The sequence below is a fragment of the Canis aureus genome, chromosome X (assembly GCF_053574225.1).
Source record: "Canis aureus isolate CA01 chromosome X, VMU_Caureus_v.1.0, whole genome shotgun sequence".
Lineage (NCBI taxonomy): Eukaryota > Metazoa > Chordata > Mammalia > Carnivora > Canidae > Canis > Canis aureus.
This window is the reverse complement of record NC_135649.1, coordinates 33,734,353-33,751,548: the sequence shown is the minus strand read 5'-3', so window position 1 is coordinate 33,751,548 and position 17,196 is coordinate 33,734,353. Positions and strand designations below refer to the sequence as shown.

Sequence of the window (17,196 nt, the reverse complement as noted above, 5' to 3'; positions counted from 1 at the left end):
AAAAATAGATGGGTTTCATATGAAAATGAAACAACATACCTACTCAGAATACACTTGTCATCCTCTGAACATTCTTCTTTTGAGCTGCAACAATACAAATGGGATATAAACCTCAGCATAGCCTTAGGCCACAGCTAATAGAGATCAGTGACTAAATTCGGCAGCCCGCTTTCCTCCTGTGCAAGCTCTGGCCACACAATACAAGAATGCCATTATGGGAAAAGCCCGTTTAAAAAATGCCAGTCTCTCTCTGCTTTCCAGTTAGAAGAAGGCAAAATGTAAGAACAAATATAAACTGCTGCAGAACTCTGCACGTTCTTCTAGTGGCTTCTGATTCAAGTTGCTCTCCTTTCCCTATTCTTATTTCCAAGCCAAGCCGGGATGAGCAGAATCTCATACATTTACAACATGCTGTGGTAACACGAATATCACTCTGTCTTCTGCAGCAGAGAAGTACAGAGTAGCGTGCTCTTAATAGCAGTCCTCGGAGGGACGCTATCAACAATCTAATTCAATGCTGCCCTCCCCTTCTTCTCTTCCCCCGTAACCCCCTCCAGCCCCCTCCCTCCTCCCCCCACCCTCAAGCAGCTCACAAATTGCCTAGAGGAGAGACCAATGCTGCTGGCCAAGCAGGTGTCCAGCAGGGACCATTCCAAAGCTCAGCGGCAGGTCCGGTAACCTCTAGGGGTTAGCGACTGACAAGGAGATTGAAAAATTCAAGCTGCTGTCAAAGGCAACTTGAGGTATTTCATGAAAGCAGTGGCAAATACATGGTTCATCTATATCGTTTTAAAATATCGCCAGAAAACAGCCTTGTAAGTGCCCCAAAAATGACTGGGTGTTTTAAGTTTCTGTTTAAAGCACCAAACTCACAAATTTTCTACACAATTCTAAGAAGTGAAAATAGGAGAGGCTGGTATGACACTGAACTCTTTATTTACAGGCTGAAGAATTTTATTTTATTTTTTTAATTTATTTTTTATTGGTGTTCAATTTACTAACATACAGAATAACCCCCAGTGCCCGTCACCCATTCACTCCCACCCCCCCGCCCTTCTCCCCTTCCACCACCCCTAGTTCGTTTCCCAGAGTTAGCAGTCTTTACGTTCTGTCTCCCTTTCTGATATTTCCCACACATTTCTTCTCCCTCCCCTTATATTCCCTTTCACTATTATTTATATTCCCCAAATGAATGAGAACATATAATGTTTGTCCTTCACCGGCAAGTAGCCATCACTAAACATCTCCCTTCATAGCACCCTTCTACATCTACCTAAAAACAGAATTATTCCGCCTTCACCAGTACAAGCTCAGTAAAAGCAGACTACCCTTCACACGGAAGCCACTACCTTTAAAAAAAAAAAATCACTGCCGTGACAAAATTCATATTTACTTTCAAGTCTGTATGCAAACAATAAACTCGCACTTCTAACTTTAGTAGCTGGCTTTCGGATACTCTTTCCAAATTATTCCTGGTTTTTAAAAGATTGAGATTTAGTCCCTTAAGAGGCTTTCTCATTTGCATTCAAAAAGCACAGATGAATGTTACCATAGGAAGCAACTACTTTCAAAAATTCCACAATATAGGATTTAACATACCAGAAGTACAGAGTGAAATTAGCTAAGGAAATCACAAATACCTTCCTTTAAGAAACGCGTCAATATTCAGGCAAAAAGCATTTTCCTATGAAACCCAACCATACATGTATATGCAGTATATACACACACTACACACATACATGCACCTATGGAGAGAAAGCTCATTTTGAAAGACTGACCAGTAATGCATAAACTTTATTAAACAGTAAGCAGATATCAGCCATCACTAACTCACAAATAATTTTTATTCAGTCGATCATACAGAAGCACCCCAAAAAAGCCCAGGCAAGCAACTTAAAAAGTTAAATTATATTTTGTCTTTTTAGTATCCACACACAAAACGGTCTCATAAAAATCTCAAAGGAAGCAGAGAGAGGAGTATTTATTAATACCTTAATGAGCAAACTACATTTAAAAGGTTTTTTTTTTTTTAAAAAAGTACCACTAATACAAATAAACCATAGTCACGTTCTCATTCATTCGGGTAATATAAATAATAGTGAAAGGGAATATAAGGGAAGGTAGAAGAAATGTGTGGGAAATATCAGAAAGGGAGACAGAACATAAAGACTCCTAACTCTGGGAAATGAACTAGGGGTAGTAGAAGGGGAGGAGGGCAGGGGGTGGGGGTGAATGGGTGACGGGCACTGAGGGGGGGCACTTGATGGGATGAGCACTGGGTGTTATTCTGTATGTTGGTAAATTGAACACCAATAAAAAATAAATTTATTAAAAAAACCAAATAAACCATAGTCAATATTTTACATTAGAAGGCTTTGTGTAATAACTCTTAGCAGTTATGGGGCAAAAACAATCAGGTACAACAATCAGCAGTGCCAACTTGCTGGAAACCTCCAGAATAAAATACACACACACACACACACACACACACACACACACACACACACATCAAGTTTGGAATGTTCCATTCCAAAAACGTGAATCATTGTCAAACATTTACAAATATAAAACAGCTACAAATTAGCTGTATGTAGCAAGAAGGTGATGTTTTAGGAAGTTCAACCACTTTCCAGCTTAGGAGAATATTACAAAGCAGTAATTGCAAATACAACTTCTGAAAACAAAGATCCCCAAACCTCTATCAAAACATGGAAAATAAAGTATTTCACTCAGTCTGTAGAAAGTCAACTCAACATTTATGAGTGGGATATAGGGTAAATGTAGACTTTTTTAAATCTCTGAGGGGGTAACCCCCCACAAATAGGTGAAGATCATTTTATTGCAGAGGTTCTCCAGTTATTATTCTTCTGTGAACAATCAACTTAAAAAAAAAAACATAATCTTTGTCTAAGCTCAGGCTCCAAAGAAATCAATCAGTACCACCAAATCATCTATGTCAATTGCCAGGGTAGATTTCTCTTACACTTAATGTTTACAACCTGCTTTTGTGGCCCTCCAACAATGGTAATATTGGCTCAGCATAAAAAGAAAATAAGACTGCTTTCCCTTCACACCACCCTCAGCACTCGTAAAGACCCCAAAACCCTAAAAGTTTACATCTGATGATGAACATTTATTTCTATTCAGTTCTTCTGCTTCAACAAATTGCTAGCAGTCATTTTTAATTATCTCTCACAAGTAAACAACTATGCCAAAGGCTTTAAAAATAATTCATTTAAGTAGAAATATAGTCCATGAAATCTACTTTACACTATTAATTTGCTTAACAACAATGTTCTTCATACATCATTTAGAAATAAACTTCAGCCAGGTAAAATCACCCCAAATACAAATTAGCAGAGTCCAAATTAATCAGATTTTACTACCCTGACGGCGACTCCAGTAGTAACTATCAACTGTAATTACCATTACATTCTGGAACTGAAAATGTTTTCACCTACAGAGTGATAGGGAGAAAATGATTAAATGTGTATTTTAAATATAATTTTATGCAGGCTCAGTGTCCCACTACTTTAATATTTAGACTGGGAAATGTCAAAAACCCTTGTTGACTTCATAAGAAACACTGATTTCATTTATAGAACACTTGGTTTCTATTATGGACCACTGAATAAAAGAGAACAGAAAGACAACATACACAAGAGCTCTTCAAAGCATTTTAGGAACATTAACTAATCACTTGAAAATACCTGTGAAGTATGTATTTCAGAGATGTCATAAACAAAGGACAATGCTGGGACTTGGCCAAGGCCACAAAATGAGGCATTCTTGGCCAAATCTTACAATGCAGAATTCCCTGGTTCCCAACGTAGACAGAGGAGATTTTTATAACTTAGAATTCTTACAATTTATATTGCTCAGTACCCTCACTGTACAGATGAAAGAACTAAAGCCCAAAGACATTAACTTGCCGAATGTCACACTGCTAGCTAGCAGCAGGACTGGAACTGGAAACCAGGTTTCCATCTGCCAGTCCAGGACTCTCACTCTAGAATTCCTGATGTCCCTTCTTGATGAGACTTTTCCTTTGGATATGTGTTTCTCTGTGATGTGAATCACATTCTGTACGTATCTCCATGTATTCTAAATAAACAAGCATTACCAAGAGCTCCTTATTCTTCCAATTATTGTACGCTCAAAGATAGAAATGAGAGACAAACATCAAAAATACACAAATGTGCTCAAAGACCATTTGCAAGATCTTCATTCCATTAGGTATTTAAGTAGGATGAGGGAGAAGAAGGTATATAAAAATTAAGCCAGTTATAGTATGGAAGAGAAGTGAAATACGCAGCTAGGAGTGGGATTTTTTTTTTTAATATAAATGTTTCTAAAGAACTCTACAAAAAAAATTTAACTCAGTGGCTGACAGTTACAAACTGTTCTTTAGTCCTATCACTCCATGAAAGGAATTGATGAGTATGTCACATATCTGACCTCTCTGGAGGTCCGAAATATTTGGACAGTTCAGGAAATACGGAGATATTTCCCTGATATTCCCTAAGAACTGACTTACCTTCTTCTTGCAAGTTTTGGTGAATCCTGTGGTTGGTACAACCTGAGACTAATAGCACTGACCACAGTTTGTGTGAGCCGGCGCTGTGTAATCTTCTCTTCGGTCCTGACAACGTCTCCTCGGACTAATCTGGGATATCCATGAGTATTTGTGTTGCTCTGAAGATCCGCCAAATTGTGTGCTCTGTTATGTTCTACCAATCAGGAAGAGTATTTGGATGGTGACCAAGTAGAACTGTTAAACCTTTTAAAGCACATGAAAACTTGACTTCTCCACAACAGACTAAAATCCTTAATATAGTTGGGCACCTTATTACAGAAAGCAGAACTGTTCACATGAATGGATACCTACACACACGCATGCACGTGTTTGTGTGTGTGTGTGTGTGTGTGCACGCGCGCACACATCTCCTTTGTTTCAGGAAAAATGAATATCAATTATGTTAAAATATTTTTTCCTAGATACTCATTTATGTAGCCTTGCTAAAATCAAAATGGAAAATCCCAGATGTTTCTCAAAGATGACTATGTTGGAAAGCCATAATTTCAAACCTTCTCTAAGTACCCTTCTCACCTGTCAATTTCCTTAATGGAGCTGTGCAGGTCCTTACAGTCCCACAAAAGATTTACATCTATGACTATGTCTTGGATTAGTATAGTACCTATCTCCTTCTTCACAATATAAACAAGTACAAAAACACAATTGTTCAGGCACATACTTGTGCACATGTGTGTGTGTATATGCATACAGAACTCTTTCATGCTGGCAGGAGCAAAGTGAAGGGAAGTAACTCTTCCCATCTTTAACATTTCCAAAAGAAAGGAAGGATACTGAGCTTTGGGGGAGAGGAGGCATAGAACAGTAACAAGTGGGACTGGTAAGTCAGGAAACAAAAGGAAAAGGGACAAAGGGAGAAAACAGAAAGGGCAAGGAGGGGAATGACAGGATGGAAGGAGAATGAAAAGCCAGAATGGTAGTGGTTCCAGTATGTGGCAACTTTTGTAATTGGGGGTCAGATGGATGAGGTTCTGGAGCTAAGTCAGGAGAGCAAATCCAGGAGGACTGGTGCAGGTGACAACAAAGGTCCAACTTTTGGGAAATCAACGACCCACAGATTCTGACTACCCTTATTCTCTCATTACAGCTGAAAACAGGAATTGCATGAATGAGAACTTTAGAAGTTTTAGCCTTTCCTTCTTATGTTTTCTGTAGTATCTACATTCTAGTAAAATCTGTAAGCTTTTTTTTTTTCTTGGCTACCCCTGGGTGCCTCATTCATACATGATTCCCAAATTCACATGCCTACTTTGACAGGCACAGACTAAACTAATCCTTAAGTATTCCCATCTATCAAGAACTGCCTTAGGGGTGCCTGGGTGGCTCAGTTGGTTAAGTGCCCAACTCTTGATTTCTCAGGGTGGTGAGATGGAGCCTCACATCAGGCTCCATGTTGGGTGTGGAGCCTGCCAAAGATTCTCTCTCCCTCTCCCTCTGCTCCTCACCCCCTCCACTCATGTTCATGCGCATTCTCTCTCTTTCAAAAAACAAAAACAAAAACAAAAAACTTCCTTAAACTTCAAACCAAAGTGGTTGTATGTACTAGGAGTAGCGGTGGTAGAAAATAATGATTTTTAAATATATAATATTTGCATAGCTGAAACTATATTACCATTTTCAAACTCTTTGAAAAAAGCAATTTAGAGGGACAGTTTATCATCAAATAGAGATAATGTATCTAGTGCTTAAATAGGAGGCCATGCTCTAGCACACAGTGTTCCTGCCATGCAGCCTCATCTGCCTGAGACTCCCTTGGCAAATTCCTGCTCTTACTTCAAGAAAGTCCCTGAATCTTTGTATCTTCCTAACTGAACACCGCTTCTGGCAGATTGGAAGACACTCAATAAATATTTGTTGGGTAAACCAAAAGAGAAGCTAACAAGCAGAGGGGTGATTAAGTAAGTACTGGGTATTGAAGCCAGGATATATCCTAGAAGGATTTTTAAATTGTTATTAATTCTGCTATAACTGAAAGCAGAGTATAGGTAAGAAGAATATTCATCTGTTAACTGGATAATTTTAAGCTATGAATTCCTTAAAATGAAAACCAAATATGCACATTGTCTTGTTAAAAAGAAGTATATGTTGAAGAAAATCACCCAGAATATAAGCTTTTTAAAATGAAATAATAATAATAGTGATGGTGGATTGCTCTAATGAAAAATCTCTGCTTTCATCTCAAATAATGATAATGTATCAGTTGTCTCTCAGCAAATTCCTAAGTCCTTAAATTACCACAAATAAAACAGCCAAACCATCATTAGATTTTCTGATGTGTTTGTACATTAAACCTGGCAAATTTATCAAAATAAGAAGCCATTAAAAATGTACAGTGTTGGGGTGCCTGACTGACTCAGTCACTGTTGCATCTTACTCTTGATCTCAGAGCCGTGATTTTAGGCCCCATGCCCTGTGTAGAGATCACTTAAAAATAAAATCTTTTTGGGATGTCTGGGTGGCTCAGCGGTTAAGCGTCTGCCTTTGGCTCAGGACGTGATCCTGGAGTCCTAGGATCAAGTCCCACATTGGGCTCCCTGCATGGAGCCTGCTTCTCTCTCTGCCTATGTCTCTGCCTCTCTCTCTCTGTGTCTCTAATGAATAAATAAATAAAATCTTAAAAAATAATAAATAAAATCTTTTAGAAAACAAAAAGAATATGGCTCTTTAGTTAAAAAAACACATTCATATAAAGCTTTTTACATAGTTTACTTTCTTCTGATTTGGTATCAAATATAGAAGCAAAACTATAAAAGTTGCATGAAAACAATGCAATAAGCAATATTACAATCTTAATTTTTATAAATCCTAAACTATTTTAATAAGAGTAAACAATTTCTAGTAATGCTTATCTATGATGATTGAAATACTTTTCAATAGCAAGCACATCATATACCCAATCTCAAGGGCATGTCAATTAAGGAAAGGCAACATTTGCTATATTCTACATTGTTTCAGAAATAAGTATGCTTTTGTAAAACTCTGAGTTACTGAAAGACCTTTAGAATAATATATGACATTTTCCTCAACATTCCAATTAAAATTAATGAAATAATGCTACTACTTAAAAAATGATATTTATTTCCCTTTATCCAAAGAGTTATTATAACATTCACATCTGTACCATAAATGTTATAGCTAACATGAGATCTAGAAGTAAACACTTCCATGGAAAGTTAATTCTAATGACTAAGATCATACAACACTACTTAAAATTTCCACAAAAAAGGACCCTCTATATTCAATTGGTTTAATTTTATTTTTCACATTTCCCAGGCCTAACCCACAATTTTAAATTTCTTATACATATTTCTATAGAAACTATTGTTGACTAAAACTAAAAGGCTATAACCAGAAATGAATGAGAAAATCTTAAACTCCAAAAAAGACTCAACTCAAACTTGAACCCTGTGACCTGCTGCCATGACATGGTGATCAACAGTTTTCATAAGGGTGTGTAGTTTTATAGTCTTAGGACTTGTCTGCTATGGTGGTATCCAAGAGATTTAGCAACCAGCTTAATACCTCTATTTTCTTAACTATTTTGAGATCCTTCTCATTTTTTTAAAGATTTATTTTTATTTATTTATGATAGACATAGAGAGAGAGAGAGAGAGGCAGAGACACAGGCAGAGGGAGAAGCAGGCTCCATGCCGGGAGCCCGATGCGGGACTCGATCCCGGGTCTCCAGGATCGTGCCCTGGGCCAAAGGTAGGCGCAAAACCACTGAGCCACCCAGGGATCCCCGATCCTTCTCATTTTTGAATTTATAATTCTTCTCTTGGGTGATCTTAAGTTAGAAAGATTTTATTCTTAGAGAAATAAAGGGGATATAGAAACAATTACACTTAAAGATAACAAATACATACTGGTAAGTCTAAATTATAGAAACTAGCTGAGAAGTGCAATTTAAAATCATTATGCCTCAGGGTGCCTGTGTGGCCCAGTCTGTTAAGCATCCGACTCTTGATTTTGGCTCAGATCAAGATCTCAGGGTCGTAAGATTGAGCCCCACATCAGGCTCCTCACTGAGCATGGAGCCTGCTTAGTATTGTCTCTCTCCCTCTGCCTCTCCCCCTACTCTACTCATACCCTCTTCTCTAAAAATAAAAATAAAATAGTTATGCCTCAGAAACTATTTAGCAATTCAGTGAAAATCCTATGATGTCAGACATCATTAAGTCATGATATATAAAATGCTTGTGTATTACAAACTGATCTTTTTTAACCAACTGTTTTAAAGGTAGACATGACTTTAAAAATTATTTCCCTACACATCCCCAAGTAATGGTTGTCCAGTGGGGGAAATAATTTCTTTTCCCTTATCTCATGTTTTATTACTAACTAAAGTAAATGGAGTTTTGATACAACGGAGTAAAAAACACACTTCATCTTTTAGGTTGACCCTAGATTTACGTTAGACTTAATTAATTAATATTAATTAATTATAATTAATTATGTTTATTTATGTAAGTAATCTCTCTACCCAACGTGGGGCTTGAACTCAGGGCCCCAAGGTCAAGAGTTGCATTTTCTTCATACTGAGCCAGTCAGGTGCCACTTAAGCTAGATGTTAATTTAAATCTGGGTTTTATGACTGCCTTTCTAACTTTCTTACTTCAACAAGTAAGTTCAGAATCACTTCATGTCTTCAAAATCAAATACATGTTTTATTTTCATTTTTAAAGATTTTATTCATTTTTTTATTTATTTGAGAGACAGAGAGGGCATGAGCAGAGGGGGAGAGGGAGAAGCAGGCTCCCTGAGTAGGCAGCCCGAGGTGGGGCTCGATCCCAGGACTCCAGGATCATGATCCAAGCCAAAGGCAGATGCTTAACTGATTGAGCCACCCAGGCGCCCCAGAATATGTTTTAAATAATCAGTTACTTCTCATGGAATTCTGAAGCTACATAGCATTTAAGTGAATTTTTATCTTCCCATTAGCTAGCATTTATTTATTCATTCATTCCTTATTCAGCTTGATCTAAGTCACAGACGCTGTTGAGCATTTTTATGAGTCTTCTAGAACCACCAGGTCTGGACATGTTATTTAAATTCCTATGATGTTGTTCAGTCAGTAAACGAAAATATTTATGTTTGGGAATTTCCAGAATTACCAATCTTTGAGATTCTAATCTGTAGAGAGAACAACATAACTTATATTCCAAAAAGGGTGAAGAGGCAGCAAGACTGAGCTTAAACTGATACTCTGAACGAGGAACAAGCATTAGCAAATTAATTAGGACCATGCTTTCACATCTGTCAACTAAAACACGTTTGTTTCAACTGAGGACTTCTTTCTATATTAGTCATTACCAACGGTGCAAGATTGACTCCTTGAACTTCACAAATACCAAAATCAATCAACTCACTATGCCTAGCCCAAAGCCTATAAAGAAGAGTGCATGCTGAATTGGTTCAATCATCAATAAGTACTAAGAACTTATGACTTTGCTAGATGTTACAGGTATACAAAAGAACACATGTTCCCTGGCCACAAATCTCTGGCAATCTAATGAGGCAGACTGCATATTCACATATGGAACATGAATGGGTAAGCATAAATACACTGCTACTGTAAAGCCTTAACAATCCAGAACCCTGTATAAGCTTAGTCTATTAGCCAACTTTTTAAAATTAATTTTAATTTAAAACAATGGGAACGGGCTAACTCTTCAAATATCAAAACCTAATTATTTTCACTTTTCTCTTCTGGCCATTTACTGTCTTCAAGTCTAAAATGGACACAAGTCTTTTAAAAATACTTCACAGACCCCATAATGCACAAGAGCTATTGTGATAATGCCTCAGATGTAGATACAGCAATGTGTGTGTGCCAGCCCTATCTGTCACTCCTCACCTTGTCTGACTCCAGCCCCCATATATGCTTGGACATGAAACACGAATGCTACTGAGAGAAAAGTGGCTCTTTTCTTTACACTCTGATACATATGCCAAGAGAAAAGTCCTATACCTGGCAGGCAGATGTTCTCAAACTTTAGTATGCCTGAGCATCGTCTGGGGTGAATATCTTAAATGCAGAAGTCTGGAGGTGAGGCCTAGTACCCTGCATTTTAAACAAGTCCACCAGTTGATTTTCATGCCTAGTCTTTTAAACTTGGAGAAACACTGCTCTAAAGTCAAGGTTGCTAACCCCTCACTCAAGACAGCTATGCAAGACTGTTTTCTCTCTCAACAATCTCAGCACTGGCTGCTCACCCCTTGTTGTCAGTCTGCCCTGTCCAGGGCCATTACCTTGCCCTCCCACACTCTAGATCCTTCCAGGTCTGGAAGAGTCTGAAAGCAAGGTATCCAGCTGGCTGACAGATAGGCACAGAGGCAGACCAATAGACATCTATGAAGTGGGAAATGGTAAAATCCCAGCAATTAGGAAACAAAGGTCATATACACTGTATAGACTATTCAACACCATGTACCTGTTAAAAAGCTTGTTTCAAGCCTTTTCCATGAGGAAGAGTAGGGAAGAGGACAGAGGTAGGCACCTATGGTCTGACTGCAGTTCTGCCACTAACTGGCTTTGTGACTTCCCATATTATCTTATCTGGAAAATAGGGAAGATGTCCCTTTCTTTGCCTGACTTCACAGCAATATTCTACAAACCAACTGAACTTGTGCTTGTGAAAGCCCACTGGAAAATACAAAACACAGTACAATGATGTGTGGTATTTCTATTAACGGAATAATTTATCATTTGTTTCAGCTTAATTAACACAGTAACCCAGACATTACTGAAAGATTCTTTGATGACTGAATGTCTTCTAGTATCTCAGGGTCTTTTTTTTTTTTACAAAAATAAATTCTCACTGACAAAAAGGTAGAGGAAAATGCAGACCCTTGGACATACCCTGGAGTTGATTTTTTGAATATATCCTTGAAATCGGCTTGTTTTAAAGACAACTGTCTCCGTCTCCTAAAAATGGAGTGCAAAAAAAAAAAATCTGGTTAATTGTGGCTTTATTGTATTTTGTTCAAATTTTTTAAAGCATGCTCTGCAGATATTTTAGCTGTAAATTAATGAACCATGTTTCTAAATACTGAACAGTTAATACCACATAGGACAATTTTTAAACATGTAAATTAACTGTTAAAAAAAATAAGGTAACAAGAAAGCCATAAGATTCTATTTGTTTTTAGAAGCTCTCTTAATGTTTCAGAAAGTCTGGAATAAAGACTGACATGAAGTACAACATCTATTGGCAGCTTATCTGAAAGACTAAACTAGCCAAATTTGGACAGAAGGAAACACTTTTCCAGTAAATATATACACGGCCTTGGAATGCTTTGTCATTTTCTAGTTTTTGAAGACTAAAGTTCAATTCTTTGCTGATCGACTGTTTTACCATAAAAACCTGACACACATTACAAGCTTTCAGGGAACAGATGGCTAATGTTCTTCTAGGTTCGTTTACTACCAATTTTCTGATTTTCGTACTGCTTGCAATTAATAAAAAACATACAAATAGACACACCGTCTCCTAGCCAGGAGATTCTGTTTTGGCGAAAGTTCTGCCATATATCTCACCCCTTTGGGCTGATCTAAAAGACAACGATGAACAGACTTCTGATACTGCCTGGGGAAGGCAGCTTTCAAAATAGAGACTACTATGGGAGCACTGCAGTGATGCTGGCACCAGCCAACTTTGAGAAAATTAAAAGTAAGCTGCCAGGTGTTGGAGGAGCTCTAACCCCTAATTTAATGTGTTTGCATTCATGATATTCACCTTGCAATTAGCTTACAGAAAGTCACCATTACTAGGCATTACCCTGGTCTAACATTTTCTTCAAAATAAGCAGCTTGGGCTCTTTTCTGGGTCATCCCCCAAGTGCTATTGCATTATTAAAGTCATAACTCAATCAAAGTCATAGACTAATAGTATCTTTAGAAAGACCTCACCAGAGACCTTACCCATAACATTATCCTCAGTCTAAGGACCTCTCATGCCAAAGTAGGTAGCAAATCTTTTATTTGTTTTTTGGAATGATGAATTTGAAACAGCATCTCTTTAATGACAACACTATGTCAAAGTCTACTTTTAAAATGCTATACACACAAAAATTATTATTTTTGTATCTTAAAAAGCTACAATGGATTGAATTAATATCTGCTAAGTCTTAGCATTAAGCCTCACCATGCAAATAACGATATTATTTTTCCCTTAAAAATACAGGAAAGTATCTTTAAATACAGCTTATTTTATATTCCTATTAATATTATTCCTTTCCTTTGTGTATTTAAGAAGAATCTGGTGTGCCACCTTCTGGTAACTGAGTGAAATTATGTATCTCTACACAAGTCACTATGCTTTATTTTAACTTTTAAAAAATATATATATTTCTTAACCTGTATTACATTTAAGCTATATATGGATATAGATACACATTTATACCACACTCTGAAATACAGCAGAATTTACTTAGTGACTTTTTTTTTAAAAAAATCAAGCTTTATACATGCTTCCTATGATTTTTGCATGGTTACCAATATGTCTCCTGAATTCTACAATACATATAAAATTGATTTTTGTACACCGCTTCACAGGCAGATATGAAAACAACAGGCTTGCTATTTTAATGAATAAGTAACAGCAGTAAATAAAGGAAAAGAAAGGTCTCTTACCAATAAGCCCATTTTTCTCTTAAGGTTTGAACTCTCATCATTTGTCATGTTCTTGTGGATCCCTCTCTCATCAAATTCTCTGGAGTTTTAAAGTTGAGAGCGGTGATGCACAGCTAGGCTCTGCTACATAGTAGCGCACCCCAGTGCATCTGCCTGGTATAACACTTCAGTTGTAGCTCCCAAAAGCAGAAACAGCCTTGATATATTCAAAAACCTATGCACTGAACACCTTCCCTTGGTAGGAAATTGTAGCCGGCGTGGCTGAACTATTTCTATTTCTTATCTTAAGCGCTGATCAGATACAGAGATCAGGAGCACATGAATCTTGAGCTTAGTTCCAGTTAATTGAACAGGAACAAAGTGTTCATCTTCAGAGCAGAGGTGGGATGAGACAAATACTAGCATCAGGAGATGTGACGTAGAAAAAAAACATGTTTACCTGAAAGTAACCTGATTTTTTCAAGGGTCACTGCCCTGTTATTTGTCATATTAACCTAAATCTTCATTATCTATAACTCTTATCTTCCTCGTGCCTCAAGTAGCCAGTCATTAAGTCCTATCCTTTATTCTTTATCAATTTTACTGTCTAATCCCTACTGTTTTTTTTTTTAACAAATGAGCTACTTCCAAAAATACATACAACTGGTCCCTCTGCACCTCCTATGTTCAAGCTATCAATCACCTTGCTTCTAGATGAATTCTCTTAAAATACAACTATACATGATGTAAATTAAATGTTCAATAAATATTTCATTCAACAAATACTTGTTAAGAATTTGCTACATGTTTGGTAGGGACTCTGCCAGGTGATATGGATAGAAAAGTCAACAAGACACAATCCCTTGCTCTCAGGAAGCTCTGAGTTAAGTGAGGGAAGCAGACATGCACCCTGACAGCACAAAATACAGCATAGAAGCTTTACTAGTATATGCCTAGGATTCTACAGAGGAACGATAAATATCAGAGGAGCAATAAAAGTTAGGCTGCAACTGAGGCCCAAGAATGAGACATTCCCCAGGCAGACCCAGAAGACAAAGTCTGTGCAGGCACACCGAGATTTAAAGGAGTACCACAGGTCAGAAGGATCAAGGAGGCCTTCAATATCACTGGAAGGAGCACAGGTACATAGTGTTGAGGGGAGTGGATTTTAAGGGATACAGAGATCACATGTGAGTTGAGAGGCTTGGCCTTTATCCTATGAGCTATGAGAAGCTATGTGCTCAATGAGTGGATCACTCGAGGAATTACTTAAGCAACAATGCCTAGCCCTAAGAACGCATTATAAGCTGGAGGACCCACTCTTGGAATTCACTGCTATAGTATCCCCTACCACCCACTTCCCATCCCCTGAGCTTCTTTTGTCTCCCTTGGCTCCAGAGCCTTCTGACATGCAATCTCTTTCCCTCTCCACTTTCTGAACTCAACTCATCCTTCTAGATCCAGCTCCAATCCAATTCTTGTCTGCGATGTCTCCCATGGTAATCTGAGTCTCCAATTTTCAAATGTTCCTCCATTATATGGACCATGCATTCCTCCTACCAGTTTAGCACACACCATTCAAAATACCTGTTGCACTCAAGCAAGATGGTGAGGAGATGACACGAAGGCAAGTCAGAGCCTGAGGGTAAGTGGCGGAAGGAAGCACCCCTCCCCAGACTTCACAGTACACACCAATCTCAGTACCTTCTTTTACTGCTCTCAGGCCTGGAAAGGAAAGGGTATGAACTGTGAAGTGAATTCCATCTGCACTGGGCAACGACTCTGCATTAACATGTCACAATGCTGCCTATATACATCACAGCTCCTGTTGGAAAATTCCAGAGAATTGATGAGAAAGGGAAACCAACAGAAGAGCTTAATTATAGAGCTGTGATCTTGGGAGGGGGAGAGCTAAGGGAGGTTATGGGGGGGCGTGCTTTATTTTTTATTACTCGCAGTAAACCAAGAGAATTCACCTGAAGATCCATACAATAAACAGAAAGAATTCATGAAGATCACAGAAAGAGATGGGAGAGTAAGAGCAGGGCTTTAGATCCGGAAGGTTTAGCACCTCATGAGGTTTAAAGGAGAAAACTCTATGTGTAAGAAGGGGATATGTTTTAAAAAGGAGGGTAATAGTGTTAGCTGGGAGATTAATCTAGGACAAGAAGCTTTAACAGAGAAACAAGTCCTGGGTGTAAATATTTAGTGTTCTCTCCCTGTGGAACCACACCCCATTATGCTCAGTGTCAAATACTCAGACAAGCTTTCGTTGATGTTGGCATTTAGCATTCAGCTTTGTCTCATCCTTTTTATGTATGCATAATCTCTTAGATTTATGCAATGATGCAAAAACCATGGTGCTTTCTTTTATGTAGACAATAAAAAATCTTTTCATCTTATTCAACCATTTTATGTTAAAGTGGGTTAAGAGAATTCTGCCAATAATTTCAAAAAGCAGTTAATACTTGAATATTCTTTCAATGACTTAAAAATGTCCCAGATAAAAGCTGTCTACACCTTCTTTCTTGTTTATTGAGTGCAAAAACTGACCACTTTCCTTTCCATTAACTTATAAGGAAAAAATTCAAATACAGAAAAAAAGAAGAATGCGATTTTGGATATGGGCCACACTTTTCTCAAGAATTCTTCAAAAAAGGGCAGTACTTAGTGGACATAAAAATGATTTAATCCACTAGGTCCTCAGAAGAATGTTTTGAAACTATGTATCAATGGTACCACAGACTTTAAAACAAAGAAAAAATAAACCAGACCATTTCCTCATTTGATTTTGTAGAAAACAGAACAATTACCAGAGTATTTCCCTCAAGCCTGGCAGAAAAAAATTAATAATCATTTTATATTATAGTTTGAACTAGAATAGGTATTTTATCCAAATTCACGTACACATTTCACATGCACTAGAGTTCATCTAGAGGAGGAGGAAAGAGGGGCTTACTCCTGGTAGTACACAGTAAAGGCTCTTATATTATTAGTGATTTTGATGACAGGGTCTATATTAATCTAGTATAAATAATTCACTTAAATTCCATTTAAAATAGCATCATTGTGTTTATCTCATCCATAGCTGTAGTGGACTCTCCTTTCTTCTGGTGTATATAAGATGGCTCAGAGCAGGACTTAAGTGGTTTAGAGAGTTTTCTGCCATGCAGAAATGTCCTTGGATGATAGATTTTGAAAACCATTGATCTAAAGAAGGGTTGGTCAGGGGTATTTATACTGGGAGCAATTGCTCATATTCCTACAGCCCGGAAGTTCATATTTCAGGTGAGTGACCAGATTCCAGGAGTATTACCACTCAATCTAATAGGAAAGGTGGGGTCAAAAGGAAAGATAAGCCTTTTCCTGTTACTAATAACTCTACCTGTACTGTCACTGGATTGGGAAAAATTGCAAAAAAATAAAAACAGCTAGTTTTATAACTTCCCATTCCTAACTGAATGAATCATAACCTTTTTATATATCCCTAAAATGTAACAAAGTGCAGGTCACTCCACTATATGGTAACACAAATGATTGAGGGTAATTCGTGAGTAATTCAAACTACCTGATAGATATAAATTATTCAAGATTGACTATGAAATATACCAGCTTATATTTTACTATCCTAGATCTTCTTTTAAAAGATGATTTATTTACTTGAGAGAGAGAGGAGGAGGAGCAGATGGAGAAGGACAAGCAGACTCTGCACTGAGCATAGAGCCTGATGCAGGGCTCGATCTCATGACTGAGATCATGACCGGAGCCAAAATCAAGAGTCAGACACTTAACTGAATGAGCCACCCAGGCAGCCCAGTAGCCTAAGTCTTAAATCTATTACTATTTAATAGCTACCATGAAAACTAAAATGGGTGAAGATATACATGACAGACCAATGGGAAGAAGGAAATTTCATCATGTTAGTGAAGAAACACAGAAATAAACCAAATGACTTTCCACAGACAGAAGGGCTGACATATGGAGTTAA

At 37.6% G+C, this 17,196-nt stretch overlaps 1 protein-coding gene across 15 annotated transcripts in view; it reads right to left on the bottom strand.

Annotated features, from left to right (window-relative positions):
- The window catches only part of KLHL13 (kelch like family member 13), a 210,803-nt gene that overhangs the window by 69,502 nt on the left and 124,105 nt on the right, over window positions 1–17,196 (bottom strand). For 4 of the 15 annotated variants that reach the window (XM_077889974.1, XM_077889973.1, XM_077889975.1 and 1 more), the window contains one exon: window positions 11,457–11,522. The exons of 6 other annotated variants lie outside the window; for them this stretch is intronic. In XM_077889974.1, coding sequence (XP_077746100.1) covers window positions 11,457–11,522 — 66 coding nt within the window. Of the gene's footprint in view, window positions 1–39; window positions 451–4,537; window positions 4,670–11,456; window positions 11,523–13,229; window positions 13,573–14,795; window positions 14,923–17,196 lie in introns of those variants that run through there. 5 more of the 15 variants (XM_077889984.1, XM_077889976.1, XM_077889985.1 and 2 more) reach the window with 5 other exon arrangements.